This window comes from Haliaeetus albicilla, chromosome W (assembly GCF_947461875.1).
Source record: "Haliaeetus albicilla chromosome W, bHalAlb1.1, whole genome shotgun sequence".
Classification (NCBI taxonomy): domain Eukaryota; kingdom Metazoa; phylum Chordata; class Aves; order Accipitriformes; family Accipitridae; genus Haliaeetus; species Haliaeetus albicilla.
Window position 1 is genome coordinate 35,793,434 of NC_091515.1, and position 16,429 is coordinate 35,809,862.

General features: G+C 40.1%; 1 protein-coding gene across 3 annotated transcripts in view; it reads right to left on the bottom strand.

Annotated features, from left to right (window-relative positions):
* The window catches only part of LOC138683425 (tyrosine-protein kinase Fer-like), a 219,998-nt gene that overhangs the window by 69,215 nt on the left and 134,354 nt on the right, over nt 1–16,429 (bottom strand). For all 3 annotated transcript variants that reach the window (XR_011322956.1, XM_069775155.1, XM_069775156.1), the window contains one exon: nt 2,620–2,743. Coding sequence is in view for 2 of the 3 variants with exons in the window: in XM_069775155.1 (XP_069631256.1) it covers nt 2,620–2,743 (124 nt within the window). In the remaining variant the exon portion in view is untranslated. The remainder of the gene's footprint in view (nt 1–2,619; nt 2,744–16,429) is intronic.

The window sequence follows — 16,429 nt, forward strand, 5'->3', positions numbered from 1 at the left end:
AGAGAACATACCTAGAAAATTTTTATGTATGCTAATCCTAATAAAATGCAATTCAGTCTTTGGTAAAACATATTTTAAAATTTCATGAGCTACTTTCCTAGAGTGAGCATTTGCCACTTAACCAGTGTTAGTAACTCAAAAAAGCCCCAATAATTATGTAGTGCCTGTAGTATTACTACTAAAAAATCACTAAACTTGTTTTTTTGTCATCCTGATTCAAATTTTTTCATTATATTTTCCTATCAGTCAGAACAATTAGCTCATAAATACAAGCATACACTATGCCCAACCTTAGAAGTCTGAAAGATCTTAAAAAATCCCAGAAAATAAGATTGTTAAAATAATAATGGAAATGCATATTTTGATTTATTAACCTGTGTGTTTCATAAAAGTAAGCAGTGTTCCTGAAGATATTATTTGACTACTTGGTTATGTTTTGAAACTGCAACTTTCTTCAGGATATGTTTATTAAAAATTTTGTTTCTGCCTTTAAGGAAAGTGGCAGCTCTCTATGATAAACTTCTGTGATAATAATAAACAATTTTTGTGATTCTGAAAGTTAAAAGGTAAACAGAAGGGAAAGACCTTTTTCCCCCCATGTGTACCACAGTATGTGTAACCCAGGCTGTGTGCACTGGCAAAGTCTACGGTACTAAGAAAACAGAAAATTAGATTACAGTTCTATTTCCTGGCTTTAGACCCACATGACATATTTGCATTCAACTTTCTAAACTTATAATGAAATCCTCATGTGTTAAGACATTGCTACATACATGTTCTCTCTGAAATGTATTCTTTGAATCACAAATTATTATCTTTTCAAATATACCTTAAAAACAAAACAACAAAAAAACCTTATGAAGACAGAAGTTAGGGGAAAATAGCAATTAAAAAAGGATATTAACCATTATCATAAACTGTTTTAGCACAATCACTATACAGTTCATCCACAAGCCATCATGGATATAAAAAAGTTATTAGAAAGACAGCACTTGATGTAATGAGTAGTAATGTAAATGAGTCCTTAAAGTTTACTCTAAATAGCAGAAAAATAACTGTTCCTATTCCATGCTGTCAGTGTCTCTCTCACAGGTATGTTGAGGCCATACTCTCATCTATAGTAACCAGAACAGTACTAATTAAGGCAGACGAGCAACAAAATGCTTTTTACAGAGTTTAAAGGGGGGAGGGAAAATAGCACTTCTCAAAAAATAATTGTTTCTAAAATTGTTTATATTTTGCAGGTGTCACATTACCATTTATTGAATAAAAACAGTAATCTTTTTCAGTAATCATAATTACCAAGTAAGACATTACACAATACACTTCCAATATAGTTATTTAGTTATTTCTTTCCCTCTTGATTTTATTTTCTAAGAACACATGAGATCTAAATAGGGCCTTCTCATCAAACATTGATCCAACAGTTAAAGAAATGAGTAAATACTACAACATTTATGAGGATAGTGAAAGTCACTAATGCTATTAATTGCTTTGATTTGTATGCCATTATTTTCTTAACAAATAGAGTCAGTCTAAAATGCGTTCTACCATGACAGAATGCTGGGAGTTTAATTATATTTTTCCTCATGTTGCTTACAATACTTTTCTGGGATTTCCCATAAGGAATTTTCTACATTTTTACATAGCAAGTATGGGATTTTTGCTTTGCTCTTACTTATGTGTTTCAATTAATTTGTTCTTCAGAATAATTTATAAACAGCATAAGATAACTATTTTATTTAGGTATCCTTAAATCAAGTCAAACACAAAAAACCTGGTAAAAACATATAAACGATACTTACAATAATACTATATTTTATAAATAGGTTTTAAACTTATTCTTGTTGGAAGAATATGTTTAAAGATAAATCTACTTCTTGACCAGCAGCATGTAGAAAAATTCATTTTTGATAAAAAATTAAGAGAAATGCCATTTGGCTCTCATTAGAACTGTGCTAAGTATGAAATGGGCTGATTTTGTATGTTAAGTGGCCCAGAGTTTAGCTACAAATGTTCAAAAAAGCAAACCGGAAATATCAGTATTATAAATGAAAATGTTATTTTATAATTTCCTCTGGAAAGGGAATTATCATCATGTTTCTGTCTCATATTTCAGCCATATGATTGATAGTAGCAGGGTTATATACTGTGATATTTTGAAAGAATTTTTAATTTTTTTATTTTTATTTTTGAAAGAAAAAATTACATTCCCTTCGATACACACTGAGTTAAGCAGCTCCAGAACAGAGACAAGCTGGAGAAGAAACAAAAAAAAGGAATATAAGGTACCCCAAAAGCATAAGGCCTGATCATCTTCAATATTGCAGAGAAAGCAGTCAAGACAATTAATAATGTTTTAATATACAGAACTCCAGCTTCTCTCCCTTGATCATCTGAGATATCAGTGGATTTCCCTGAAACACACTGCAAACATACCTGAACATCTGTATTGGCTATGCAAATATCTTAAAATTTCAGGGAGGACTTAAGATGCATAGATTGCCATGATTCATTGACACTAAAATTCATTGCCATTATTAAACACCACTATACATTTAACCTGCTAACAGTTCAAGTGATCAAAATTACAATACTGAAAATAAATATCTTCCTTACCTGTGTATACAGTTTTTAGATTCAAGATATGCCATACCAGAAGCAGCATCTAATGAAAATTTCACTAACTGTTTGGTTTTTAGCTCATCCTTCTTTTTTCTTAAAAAGGACAGGAAATCTCCTCCTAGAGAAACAGACAGACAGACAATGAGACAAGAGAGAGAAATGTCAGTATTGTATCTATTATTAGGGATGCAAGACTGAACAAAATGCAACTATCAGCTATTCTCCTCAACCTATCAGTCTGAAGTTAATTTAAGAAAAAGGAAGGAATGCACTATCACCAGATGTGGTTTCCCTAAGCACCCTTAAATATTACGTGCTTAAAAGTGAAAACTGCACAAAACATGACAGAGGTTAAACAAAACCTGTGGTTTTGTTATATCAAAAATCTTCACTAGTATACATTAAATACACATTTATATTAAAAATATTGACAAAAATAACTGATAATTTGTAGTTCTCTAATTACAGAATGGTTGCTGGAAGGGTCTATTAAAATTGTGAATAAAATAATTAGTTTCTACTTGTAGGTTTAGATACAGTAAAGTAATTGATTTGTAATTGATCATTTGTAGTGGTGTTTCTCAAACTCTACAGTGAAGCCTTTGGAAAGGTTACAAAGTGTTTTATTTCTTGGGCAATATTAACTGCCTATTTCATGCTGGCAATTAAAGGCAAACAATTATTACTGGGGCTTCAGAGGCTTCTGCCTTGGATGAACTAAGTTGCTACCATCTTGTCTGAGGAAGGGAAGGTGTCAGCATAAAGGATTCCCAAAAGGGAATCTGCATTTGCAAAAGTTTCAGAAAAAGCAATTTAAGACAAAGATGAACATGGGAGACATTATATAAACACTGCAATACCAAAAAATTACAGTATAGCTTTCCATGTCACAATAATTGCTAATTTATAGTCAGCCATTGCTCCAGTCTTTGTTTCTTTTCACTTTGCACTTACCTGACTACAGCAATTCTCTCTCATAATTAATACTTTATGACACAATCTGAGAGGTTATTGACCCAGTCTGGTAACTGACAAAAAGCAGATATAGCTAGAGAGAAGGAAGATGACCGCTCCATTGAAATAGGTGTCATTACTTCCACATGTAAAAAGAATTATTCCGATTATAGCAGACAGTTAAAAATAATTTTTAAGCAATCCCTCCTCCACATGCACACAAGCAATATTAGATTCAGAGCTGACTAAAATTATTGTTTATATACTGAGCACTCACTGCTCAGTACATAGGAATCATCTTTTAATAAGTATGATTATACATTGTCCTGATTTCAGCTGGGATAGAGTTAATTGTCTTCCTAGTAGCTGGTATACTGTTATGTCTTGGATTCAGTATGAGAAGAATATTGATAACACTGATGTTTTCAGTTGTTGCTAAGTAGTGTTTAGGCTAAGTCAAGGATTTTTCAGCTTCTGATGCCCAGACAGCAAGAAGACTGGAGGGGCACAAGAAGTTGGGAGGGGACACAGCCAGGGCAGCTGACCCAAACTGGCCAAAGGGGTATTCCATACCATGTGACATCACATTTAGTATATAAACTGGGGGGATTGGGGGTAGGGGGATCGCCGCTTGGGGACTAGCTGGGTGTCGGTCAGTGGGTGGTGAGCAATTGCATTGTGCATCACTTGTATATTCCAATCCTTTTATTATTTCTATTGTAATTTTATTGGTGTTATCATTATCATTATTAGTTTCTTTTTTTCTGTTCTATTAAACCGTTCTTATCTCAACCCATGAGTTTTACTTTTTTTTCCCCGATTCTCTCCCCCATCCCACTGCATGGGGGGGAAGTGAGTGAGCAGCTGCGTGGTGCTTAGTTGCTGGCTGGGGTTAAACCACAACAGTCCATTTTGGTGCCCAACATGGGGCACGAAGGGTTGAGATAATGACAAGCCTAACCAGAGCTTGTTAAAACAAATTTGTTACAAGCATTCATTACATTGGTCTAATAGTTGCTGGTCTCTATGTTGATTTATGAGTTCTTAGAGTTGTGGCACTTGTTTTTAGAGTTCTGTTATGTGTCACCTCACTCGCTGTATATAGTCCCTGTGCTGCTGCTTATCATCCATAGGGGGTGGATTAAGGTTTTCTCTTTCATGTATTGTGTAACACTGGCTTATGGTATGATAAAATTATCGGTCGTGGGACTAATCTGGTGTTTGCACTCAGCATTGTCATCACCTCTATACTTTGGGAGCCATCCGTGGGAAACTATTAATAATTACAGCATTCACCTTTCCTCCTCGGAGAGCCAAACTATGGGTGAGACACCTTTCTTCCACAGTCTACTTACAATGGCATTTGAGAATTTTGGAAAATTTGAATACCCTTGGGATATTGAGACCAGCATGGTCCTCTTGCTAGGAACTAGCATGGTCCTGAATGTGGTTCAGGTCTTGTTTAAGGTTCAACAACTATTTAAGAAGATCACCCAGAGATCTGCGCTGAGGCTGGATAATTATGAGTGGAAGGGTGTGTGGGGTAGTATAGGCAAATGCCTAGGGTGGTGTTCGAAAACACCTCCAGTGTTTTGGAACTTCACCCTTGAACAAGTGCAGAATCCTGAAAAACTAGCAGAACATTTGGAAAAAGTATGCTGTCACCCCGACAATTCCATGGAGACACAAATTACTGCAATATGCTGGGGCCCGGCCCATGACTATTGAACCCTGTTCAATACCACTCAGTACCCTCAAGGTGAGGAGAAGGTCTCTAGATCTAACAACAAGGTAACAGGCACTGCGGCCAGTCCAACCCCCGCAACAGGCACTGCAAATGAACCAGCGAACCAACCCACACCAGTATCAGTTGCCCTCATACACAAGAAGAAATATACAAAAAAATCAGTTCGCTTAGCGAAGGATGAAGGTGAACCAGGGTCATCACGGGAACAGGAGGAAGAGGCAGAACCAGAGGTAATAACCTGGTCCCTATCCTCGAGTGAGCTGCGGGATTTGCGAAAAGATTTCGGCTGTTGTATAGGTGAGCATATTATCACCTGGCTCCTCCGATGCTGGGACAATGGGGCTAGTAGCCTGGAATTAGAGGGTAGGGAAGCCAAGCAGCTGGGATCGCTTGCCAGGGAAGGTGGCATTGACAAGGCAATTGGAAAAGGGACACAAGCCCTCAGCCTCTGGAGGCGACTCCTGTCAAGTGTGAAGGAAAGGTACCCCTTTAAGGAAGATGTTATATGCCAATCAAGCAAGTGGACCACCATGGAAAGAGGTATCCAATATCTGAGGGAATTAGCTGTGCTAGAGACGATTCATCATGACCCAGACAACCCACAATTACCCAAAGATCCAGACGAAGTCCAATGCACACGACCCATGTGGCGGAAGTTTGTACGGAGCGCACCATCGTCCTATGCCAACACATTGGCAATAATGACCTGGAAAGACGAAGAGGCACTGACTGTGGATGAAATGGCTCGCCAACTCCATCAATACGAAGAAAATCTCTCCTCCTCCCTACAAGCCTGCATTTTGGCTGTGGAGAAGCTGTCCGAGGATTTCCAGAAACTCAAAGAGGATATGTCCTATTCCCCACCTGTAAGGACCAATGTCTCGGCTATTAGGAGTGAGTGTTCCTCTGCCCAAGAGAGAGAATATAGAAGGAACACACTGCGAGGTGCCCTGTGGTTTTACCTATGTGATCATGGAGAGGACATGAGGAAATGGGACGGAAAACCTACCTCGGTCCTAAATGCACGGGTATGAGAGTTGTGAGGAAAAACCACCACAAAAGGGGATTCTACCAGGAAAAATGCCGCTCCAGTTTCCAAACAGAGTAGAAGGGCTGATATTATTTCTAATCCTCTTGAAGGGAATTCTGAGCCAGTCTTACGAGAAGTGGGTAATGGATACTCTGACAAGAATTAGAGGGGCCCTGCCTCCAGCCAGGTGGAGGAAAGGGATAACTGGGTCTATTGGACTGTGTGGATTCGATGGCCTGGCATGTTAGACCCACAGGAGTACAAGGCTTTAGTAGACACCAGCGCACAGTGCACTCTAATGCCATCAAGTTATAAAGGGGCAGAACCCATCTGTATCTCTGGTGTGAGAGGGGGATCCCAAGACCTAACTGTATTGGAAGCTGAAGTGAGTCTAACTGGGAATGAATGGCAGAAACACCCCATTGTGACTGGTCCAGAGGCTCCGTGCATCCTGGGCATAGACTATCTCAGGAGGGGGTATTTCAAGCACCCAAAGGGGTATCGGTGGGCTTTTGGTATAGCTGCCTTGGAGACGGAGGGCACTGAACAGCTGTCCACCTTGAGCAGCCTCTCTGAGGACCCTTCGGTTGTGGGGTTGCTGAGGGTTGAAGAACAGCAAGTGCCAATTGCTACCACGATGGTGCACCGGTGGCAATATCGCACCAACTGAGACTCCCTGATCCCCATCCATAAGCTGATTTGCCAATTGGAGATCCAAGGAGCGATCAGCAAAACTCACTCACCCTTTAGCAGTCCCATATGGCCCGTGCAGAAATCTAATGGGGAGTGGAGACTAACAGTTGACTATCGTGGCCTGAATGAAGTCATGCCACTGGTGAGTGCTGCTGTGCCGAATATGTTAGAACCTCAATATGAACTGGAATCAAAGACAGCTAAGTGGTATGCCACAATTGACATTGCTAATGCATTGTTCTCAATCCCTTTGGCAGCGGAGTGCAGGCCGCAGTTTGCTTTCACTTGGAGGGGCATCCAGTACACCTGGAATCGACTGCCCCAGGGGTGGAAACACAGCCCCACCATTTGCCATGGACTGATCCAGGCTGCACTGGAAAAAGGTGAAGCTCCACAACACCTGCAATACATTGATGATGTCATCGTATGGGGCAACACAGCAGAAGAAGTCTTTGAGAAGGGGAAGAAAATAATCCAAATCCTTCTGAAAGCTGGTTTTGCCATAAAAGAAAGTAAGTTCAAGAGACCTGCACAGGAGATCCAGTTTTTAGAAATAAAATGGCAAGACGGGCGTCGTCAGATCCCAATGGATGTGATCAACAAAATAGCAGCTATGTCTTCACTGACTAATAAAAAGGAAACAGAGGCCTTCTTAGGTGTCGTGGGCTTTTGAAGAATGCATATTCCAAATTACAGTTTGATTGTAAGCCCTCTCTATCAAGTGACCCGGAAGAAGAATGATTTTAAATGGGGCCCTGAGCAACAACAAGCCTTTGAACAAATTAAACGGGAGATTGTTCATGCAGTAGCCCTTGGACCAGTCCGGACAGGACAAGATATTAAAAATGTGCTCTATACTGCAGCTGGGGAGAATGGCCCTACCTGGAGCCTCTGGCAGAAAGCACCTGGGGAGACCCGAGGCCGACCCCTGGGGTTTTGGAGTCAAGGATATCGAGGATCCGAGGCTCGCTATACTCCAACTGAAAAAGAGATATTGGCAGCGTATGAAGAAGTTTGAGCCGCCTCAGAAGTGGTTGGTACTGAGACACAGCTCCTCTTAGCACCCCAACTGCCAGTGCTGGGCTGGATGTTCAAAGGGAGGGTCTCCTCTATACATCACGTGACTGATGCCACGTGGAGTAAGTGGATCACACGGATCACACAACAGGCTCGCATAGGAAACCCCAATTGCCCAGGAATTGTGGAAGTGATCACGGACTGGCCAGAAGGCAAAGATTTTGGAATGTCGCCAGAGGAGGAGGTGATGCATGCTGAAGAAGCCCCACTGTATAATAAACTGCCAGAAAATGAGAGGCAATATGCCCTGTTCACTGATGGGTCCTGTCGCATTGTGGGAAAGCATCGAAGGTGGAAGGCTGCTGTATGGAGTCCTACACGACAAGTTGCAGAAACTGCTGAAGGAGAAGGTGAATCGAGTCAGTTTGCAGAGGTGAAAGCCATCCCGTTAGTGTTAGACATTGCTGAAAGAGCAAGTGGCCAGTGCTCTATCTCTATACTGACTCATGGATGGTGGCAAATGCCCTGTGGGGGTGGTTACAGCAATGGAAGCAGAGAAACAGGCAGTGCAGAGGTAAACCCATTTGGGCTGCCGCACTGTGGCAAGATATTGCGTCCTGGCTAGAGAATCTGTTTGCAAACGTACGTCATGTAGATGCTCATGTACCCAAGGGTCAGGCCACTGAAGAACATCAAAACAACCAACAGGTGGATTAGGCTGCCAAGATTGAAGTGGCTCAGGTGGATCTGGATTGGCAACATAAGGGTGAGCTATTTATGGCTCAGTGGGCCCATGACACATCAGGCCATCAGGGAAGAGATGCAACATATAGATGGGCTCATGATCGAGGGTTCGACTTGACCATGGACACTATCGCACAGGTTATCCATGAATGTGAAACATGCTATAATTAAGTGAGCCAAGCGGTTGAAGCCCCTGTGGTATGGAGGGCGATGGCTGAAATATAAATATGGGGAAGCCTGGCAGATTGACTATATCACACTCCCACAAACCCACCAAAGCAAGTGCCATGTGCTTACAATGGTGGAAGCAACCACCATGTGGCTGGAAACATATTCTGTGCCCCATGCCACTGCCTGGAACACTATCCTGGGCCTTGGAAAGCAAGTCTTGTTGCGACATGGTACCCCAGAAAGAATTGAGTCAGACAATGGGACTCATTTCTGAAACAACCTCATAAACACCTGGGCCGAAGAGCATGGCATTGAGTGGGTGTATCACATCCCCTATCATGCACCAGCCTCTGGGAAAATTGAACGATACAATGGACTGTTAAAGACTACATTGAGAGCAATGGGGGGTGGAACCTTCAAACATTGGGATATACATTTAGCAAAAGCCACCTGGTTAGTCAACACCAGAGGATCTGCCAATCGGAGTGGCCCTGCCCAGTCATAACTTTTATGTACTGTAGAAGGGGATAAAGTCCCTGTAGTGCACATGAAAAACATGTTAGGGAAGACAGTCTGGGTTACTCCTGCCTCAGGCAAAGGTAAACCCATTCGTGGGATTGCTTTTGCTCAGGGACCTGGATGGACTTGGTGGGTGATGTGAAAAGATGGGGAATTACGATGTGTGCCTCAAGGGGATTTGATTTTGGGAGAGAATAGCCAATGAATTAAACTGTATGATATTAGTTGCTACATAACCCTGCTACTATATGTTATCATTACTATAATTGTTATATGCTATATCCATAGTACTATAGTAAGAATCACTTAGATCAAGCAAGAATGAACTGTGATAATACTGAGCGAAGCGCAGTAGTGATGGAACCAGAACTGACTTTAGCATGCAACAATCCAACGGTGCACACCATCCTCCTGCTGTGTCTAATGTCACCCGCTCGCCATACCGCACTGAAGCCCATCCTGCTCTGCCAACTGAGAGGACTTTGCACCATCCCTCCTGCCCAGAAAGACTGGTATGACAGATGGAGCCCAGAGCCGGAAACTAAATGAACTCAACAAACATTTTATGAACATGACCCATAAACTAAAGGAATGATATCTCTGTGTGTATACATATATTCATCTATATATCTTTGTTTATATTTCTCAAAGGGATGTAAAAGGTGATGATGATTGAGCGGGCTGTAACTGAAGGTATGGGAACTGAGCATGACGTCAATGGTATAGAATAAGGGGTGGATACTGTCCTGGTTTCAGCTGGGATAGAGTTAATTGTCTTCCTAGTAGCTGGTATAGTGCTATGTTTTGGGTTCAGTATGAGAAGAATGTTGATAACACACTGATGTTTTCAGTTATTGCTCAGTAGCGTTTAGTCTAAAGTCAAGGATTTTTCAGCTTCTCATGCCCAGCCAGCAAGAAGGGTGGACGGGCACAAGAAGTTGGGAGGGGACACAGCCAGGGCACCTGACCCAAACTGGCCAACAGTGTATTCCATACCATGTGATGTCACATCTAGTATATGTACTGGAGGTGGGGAGACCGCCGCTTGGGGACTAACTGGTCATCAGTCATCAGGTAGTGAGCAATTGCATTGTGCATCACTTGTACATTCCAATCCTTTTATTACTACTGTTGTCATTTTATTAGTGTTATCATTATCATTATTAGTTTCGTCTTTTCTGTTCTATTAAACTGTTCTTATCTCAACCCATGAGTTTTGCTTCTTTTCCCGATTCTCTCCCCCATCCCACTGGGTGGGGGGGAAGTGAGTGAGCAGCTGCGTGGTGCTTAGTTGCTGGCTGGGGTTAAACCACGACATACATCTATATGAATGTGAAATTCTTCCAGTGTTGACAAATTATGGTATTGCTTGTATGAGAACAGTAAATCAAGGCAGCTTACAAAAAAACCCTGTAGAGTCATCCTAAAAAACAGCTAGCTAGTTTTCAATATTGAAAATCACATCACAAAAGTGCATTAATCATATGCTAGAGGATGCCTCAGTTTTTGTCCCATGAGACAGGGACACCTCAGGGCCCTGTCAGAACGAGGCTCTAGGCCATCAGAGCAACAACCGCCTTGCAAGCCTTGCCTTGCAAGGACTTTTAAATGAAAAATTGTATACAATCTTATACATTTCTTTCTAATATGCTTAACCAAGTAATAAAGATCCTCATTTTCATCAGCTCATTTTTGAACAGGATGGAAAGGTTCTAATTTTCTTATATTACAGGGTCAAATTGGCAGAGTATGAGCCTGTAACTTCCCAATACAAACATAGCATCAGAAGGTGATTTAGAGTTGCTAATTTATCTTCAGTGCTTGACATGCACTGCATGAATTCCTAGACTTTTGAGCAAAAATAGCACAGTATACCTCAGTTGTATACAGTATATTTTATGTTTATCATCAAAACATAGTTTAGTATTTCTAATGTCTCAAAATCACAATAAGGAAAAAAGTCACCAAGGACATGTTTTCGTTAGTAGTTCTGTTTACTGGTATTTGTTACTGAATAAAGGTCAAGAAAATGTCTTTTAGCTACTCTGTTCAACCTTGATTTGAAAGCACTGTTAGTTACAGATGAAAAAAAAAGTGATTTCCATCGCTTACTGTACAAAATATATTATTTCATTTCAGGTTAAATCTGATTATCCTCATCACTGTAACACAAATACAAGCTTAACTGTCCTTTAACAAAATTACTCTTACAAGGAAATTCTGACTTTTACAGTCTATTGTAGCCAATGTTTCATCTATTCATCTTCACAAGAAACCATCCACAGGAATATCTTTGTCGTGGTTTAACCCCAGCCAGCAACTAAGCACCGCACAGCCGCTCACTCACTTCCCCCCCCCCCCGCCAGTGGGATGGGGCAGACAATCAGAAGGAAAAAGGTAAAACTTGTGGGTTGAGATAAGAAGAGTTTAATAGAACAGAAAGAAAATAATAACAACAATAAAATGACAATAATAATAATAAAAGGATTGGAATATACAAGTGGTGCACAATGCAATTGCTCACCACCTGACGACTGATGACCAGTTAGTCCCTAAGCGGCGGTCTCCCCACCCCCAGTACATATACTAGTTGTGACATCACATGGTATGGAATACCCTGTTGGCCAGTTTGGGTCAGGTGCCCTGGCTGTGTCCCCTCCCAACTTCTTGTGCCCCTCCACCCTTCTTGCTGGCTGGGCATGAGAAGCTGAAAAATCCTTGACTTTAGTCTAAACATAAAACTTAGCAACAACTGAAAACATCAGTGTGTTATCAACATTCTTCTCATACTGAACCCAAAACATAGCACTATACCAGCTACTAGGAAGACAATTAACTCTATCCCAGATGAAACCAGGACAATCTTCAAAACTAAGTTAAGAGGATTTCACTACAAGCCCTTCAGTATAGAACTCTAGCTACATGATATCTTTATGTGCTTCTGTTTTGTGTTTGTGTGGCGGGGTTTTGGTAGTGGGGGAGAGGGCTACAGGGGTGGTTCCTGTGAGAAGCTTCTAGAAGCTTCCCCAGCTCCAAGTTGGACCCACCTCTGACCAAGGCCGACCCAATCAGTGACGGTGGTAGCGCCTCTGCGATAACATATTTAAGAAGGGAAACCTGCAGCCGGTGTGGAGATTGGAATGTGAGAGAAACACCTATGGAGATACCAAAGTCAGTGAAGGAGGGGGAGGAGGTGCGCCAGAGGAGGTGATGCCCCTGCAGCCTGTGGTAAGACAGCAGGCTGTCCCCCTGCAGCCCATGGAGGTGAGTGGTGGAGCAGATGCCCACCTGCAGCCTGTGGAGGACCCCACGCTGGAGCAGTTGGATGCCCTCGAAGATGGCCATGACTCCATGGGAAAGACTGCACTGGAGCAGCCTTTGCCTGAATGTCTGCAGCCCACAGAAAGGACCCATGCTGGACAAGTTTGTGAAGGACTGTCTCCTGTGGGAGGGACCCCATGCTGGAGCAGGGGAAGAGTGAAGAGTCCTCCCTCTGAGGAGGAAGGAGTGCAGAGACAATGTGTGATGAACTGACCCCAACCCCCATTCCCAGTCCCCCTGCGCCACTGGGGGGAGGAGGTAGAGAAAACCAGGTGTGGAGCTGAGCTGGGAAGGAAGGAGGGGTGGGGGGAAGGTGTTTTAAGATTTGGTTTTACTTCTCGTTATTCTTGTTTTGATTCGGTAGTAAATGAAATTGATTTTGTTTTTTTCCCCAAGTTGTTGAGTCTGTCTTTTGCCCGTGACCATAATTGGTGAGTGATCCTTCCCTGTCCTTGTCTCAATCCACGAGTGTTTCTTTATATTTTCTCCTCCTCATCCCACTGGGGCTGGTGGGCAAGGAGTGAGCAAGCAGCTTCATGGTGCTTTGTTGCCAGCTGGGCTTAAACCATGACAGCTTCTTAAAACAAGTTTTACTATAAAAGCAGTAGTTCACTTTTTGCAGCATATAGTGTCAAAACATAATCTCAGATTTCATAGCTGTTAATAAAAATGAAATAAACAGACTAATTAGACTATGAACCAGCTGAAACAAAACTAGATGATTTCATAATAGAAAGTAGTGCTTTCTCTTACATGTGGAATTTCCATTGTATTATGAAATGCTACCCGTTAGTTAATGGCACACAACACTACTAGAAAATGAAAACTGCTCCAACAGCTACAACTGCTACAGAAATAATTAGACCATTATAGCGTCACTACAAGCAAAAATCAACTAGCAGTTTGGGGTTTATGAAAGGATAAATAACAGGACTGGAGTGTCTGCCTAATACAAGAGGATTATTTTATTAAGTAGATAAAGTGTAGCACACAAGCAGGAAGCTCCATGAGAGCAGTCTGCTGTAACTGGATTCATCCAAAAAACAGCCTTTCATGTATTTCACTGGGAATGTAAAATATTTCTCTTTATATACAGAAATTTTGAGAGCAAAAATACCATGTCAGCATCTCCTCATCATGCCCATAATTTATAGCATAAATTTTATGCTATACTTGATGTAATATTTTTTGGCAATATAACAGTACACTTAACGTGGAAAGCAAAAGAATCTACTGTTTTCCAAGACAGAAAACCTTTCTATGATGAATGAGAACACAACAAAAACCAGGAAACAGCAATGAAATATGCTAAATCAGTTTACAAAATATTTAATTATGGTAATCTCTAATTTAAGGCATCTATGCTCAACTGTAAATATGTACTTCAGTGTTCTCTTGAGCTGGTGCCTAAAATGGTACCTATCCACTTGTTCTAGACAGTCTTGGCATTATTCTAATACCAGTATTTATACTGAACATAATTAAAATATAGTTATGAAATTATGATGGAAAATAGATTTATATATTCAAATATATATAAAAATAAAAAAAATGGGAGAATTTCCTTTTTTAAATAACAACCATATTAAGCAGAAATTTAAAGTGTCCACTTCTTTCCTCTTACAGATGGTAATCACTTGGACTCAGCATGCTTCTGGCAGTACCACTGAATGGTTACCTAACACAGATGAGCTCCATGATTCAATATTCATACCTGTTTTATAAGCTTTAATAATAATATTAAAATGATTTTTATATGCATTTCTAAGTATTTATAAATTTGAGGATTCATACAGACTGAAGTCAAGAAATTCACATTTTCTTTATTGCCTTGTACATGAAAATATTATGTATTATCAACAGAATACACCCAAACACAGCTACTTAAAACTATAAATTGTAAATATTAAAAATGCATCTGTAGCAATTCTAGAAAATACTTTTTTTAAAAAGTAAGCATCTATTTGGCAAACTAAAAATTTAAGGCTTTAGAAAGGCCGAAGCTGTCACTTTCCTCAATGTAGTTCATTTTCACTTTTCAAGTAATGGATCATTTGTGTGCAATGCAGTACTTTCACCAATTTTTTTTTTATTGTAAGTAAGTAGTAACAGAAACTGTAAATAAACCCGTTTTTTTCAGCTACCTACAAAGAGAAATAATTATATTGCTATTGCAAAACCCAGTTAAAACTTAACTTCTCCTGCTATGCAAACCAAATAAAAGTTGCTATAATCACGTAAAGTTTTGCAATAGCAATATTAACATTGGTATTAATGAAGTATGAATAGAAATGCATGCTTGTAAAAGGAAAAGATGGAAGAAGAGATCAAGAGCTGCAAGAATGGCATGCACTGAGAGCCACGGACATGATTAGTAGCAATAAAACAGGTAAACACTGAGAAGATATTGCTTGCACCAGGACCATAGTGCAGATGACTTGTTAGCAGAAAACTTGTGATGAGACCACAACACAGATGTTAACAGGAAGATGCACTATGGACATAATATATTAAAAATGAGGAAAATATTGACAATGGTCAGCAACCTTGCCTAAGATATTTAAGGTGGGTTAGATAAGCTAGAGTCTGAAGCAAATGATCCCACCACAGCAACTACTGACTCCCAAAGGGCATAAAGGCCTGTCCAAAAACCAGTCTATCATCACTAGTTAAGAGGAACCCAGAAATCATAGCAAGAACTCAACAGCCAGCATCTTTTGTCCTCTGTGAATGAGTGTGTAGATACAACTTATTTAAGAAATTAATTAAAGTGAAAATCACCTTCCCCTTTCATGAAGTCTTCCACTGAGTTTTGTTACATTAATTCCTACAATTGGACTATATTATTAAAAACATTAATAAAATCATTATCCTTGAGACTTTTGATAAGAAAGTAACAATGATCCATGTGAAACAGCACATACATGTAGAACAATTTTTTTTTAGTCTAAAGAAAAGCAATGAACATTTCTCTCTAAATGAAGACACATTAATTTTTTTAATTTAAAAGTTGTTTTTAGGCAAAGCAAAAAGTAATAATATGAAGGATTACCAATAAATAAAACTAAGGAAGCAACACTGCATACAAAACTTCTTGCAGCTATCAAAATGTTTTGGCTAATTTTGTATGTTTGGTTGGTTTCATTCAAATTTCCAAAAGACTGTCTGCTTGCTGATGGATGAAATATACATTTATTTTTGTACAGTCTTGATACAACATATAGTTTCGTTAAAGCCTAAAATATTTGAAAAGATAAAAATCAAATTCTATTCTCAAATATTACAATAAAAAAAGACTGTATAACAGGACTTTGGTTTTGTTCCATCACAAAGAGAAGCTCTGAGCTGAAAGGAATTTTTAATCATCATCATCTGTTCCCCAACAGAAGAATCTGACTGTTCTCCCTGTTCTCTTAATATCCTCACAGATGGAAATCATGCAGCAAATAGGAGGAAGGCAGAGACACACATGAATGTATAAGAGTAAAGAAAGGGGAGGGGAGGAAGAAGAAATGGGGTCTGTTTGCATGTGGGAGGGTTACAAGAGGGTTTGGGAAGGAGAGGGTGAAGTGGTACATATATGCAGAGAAGAAAGACATGGGGGGTCT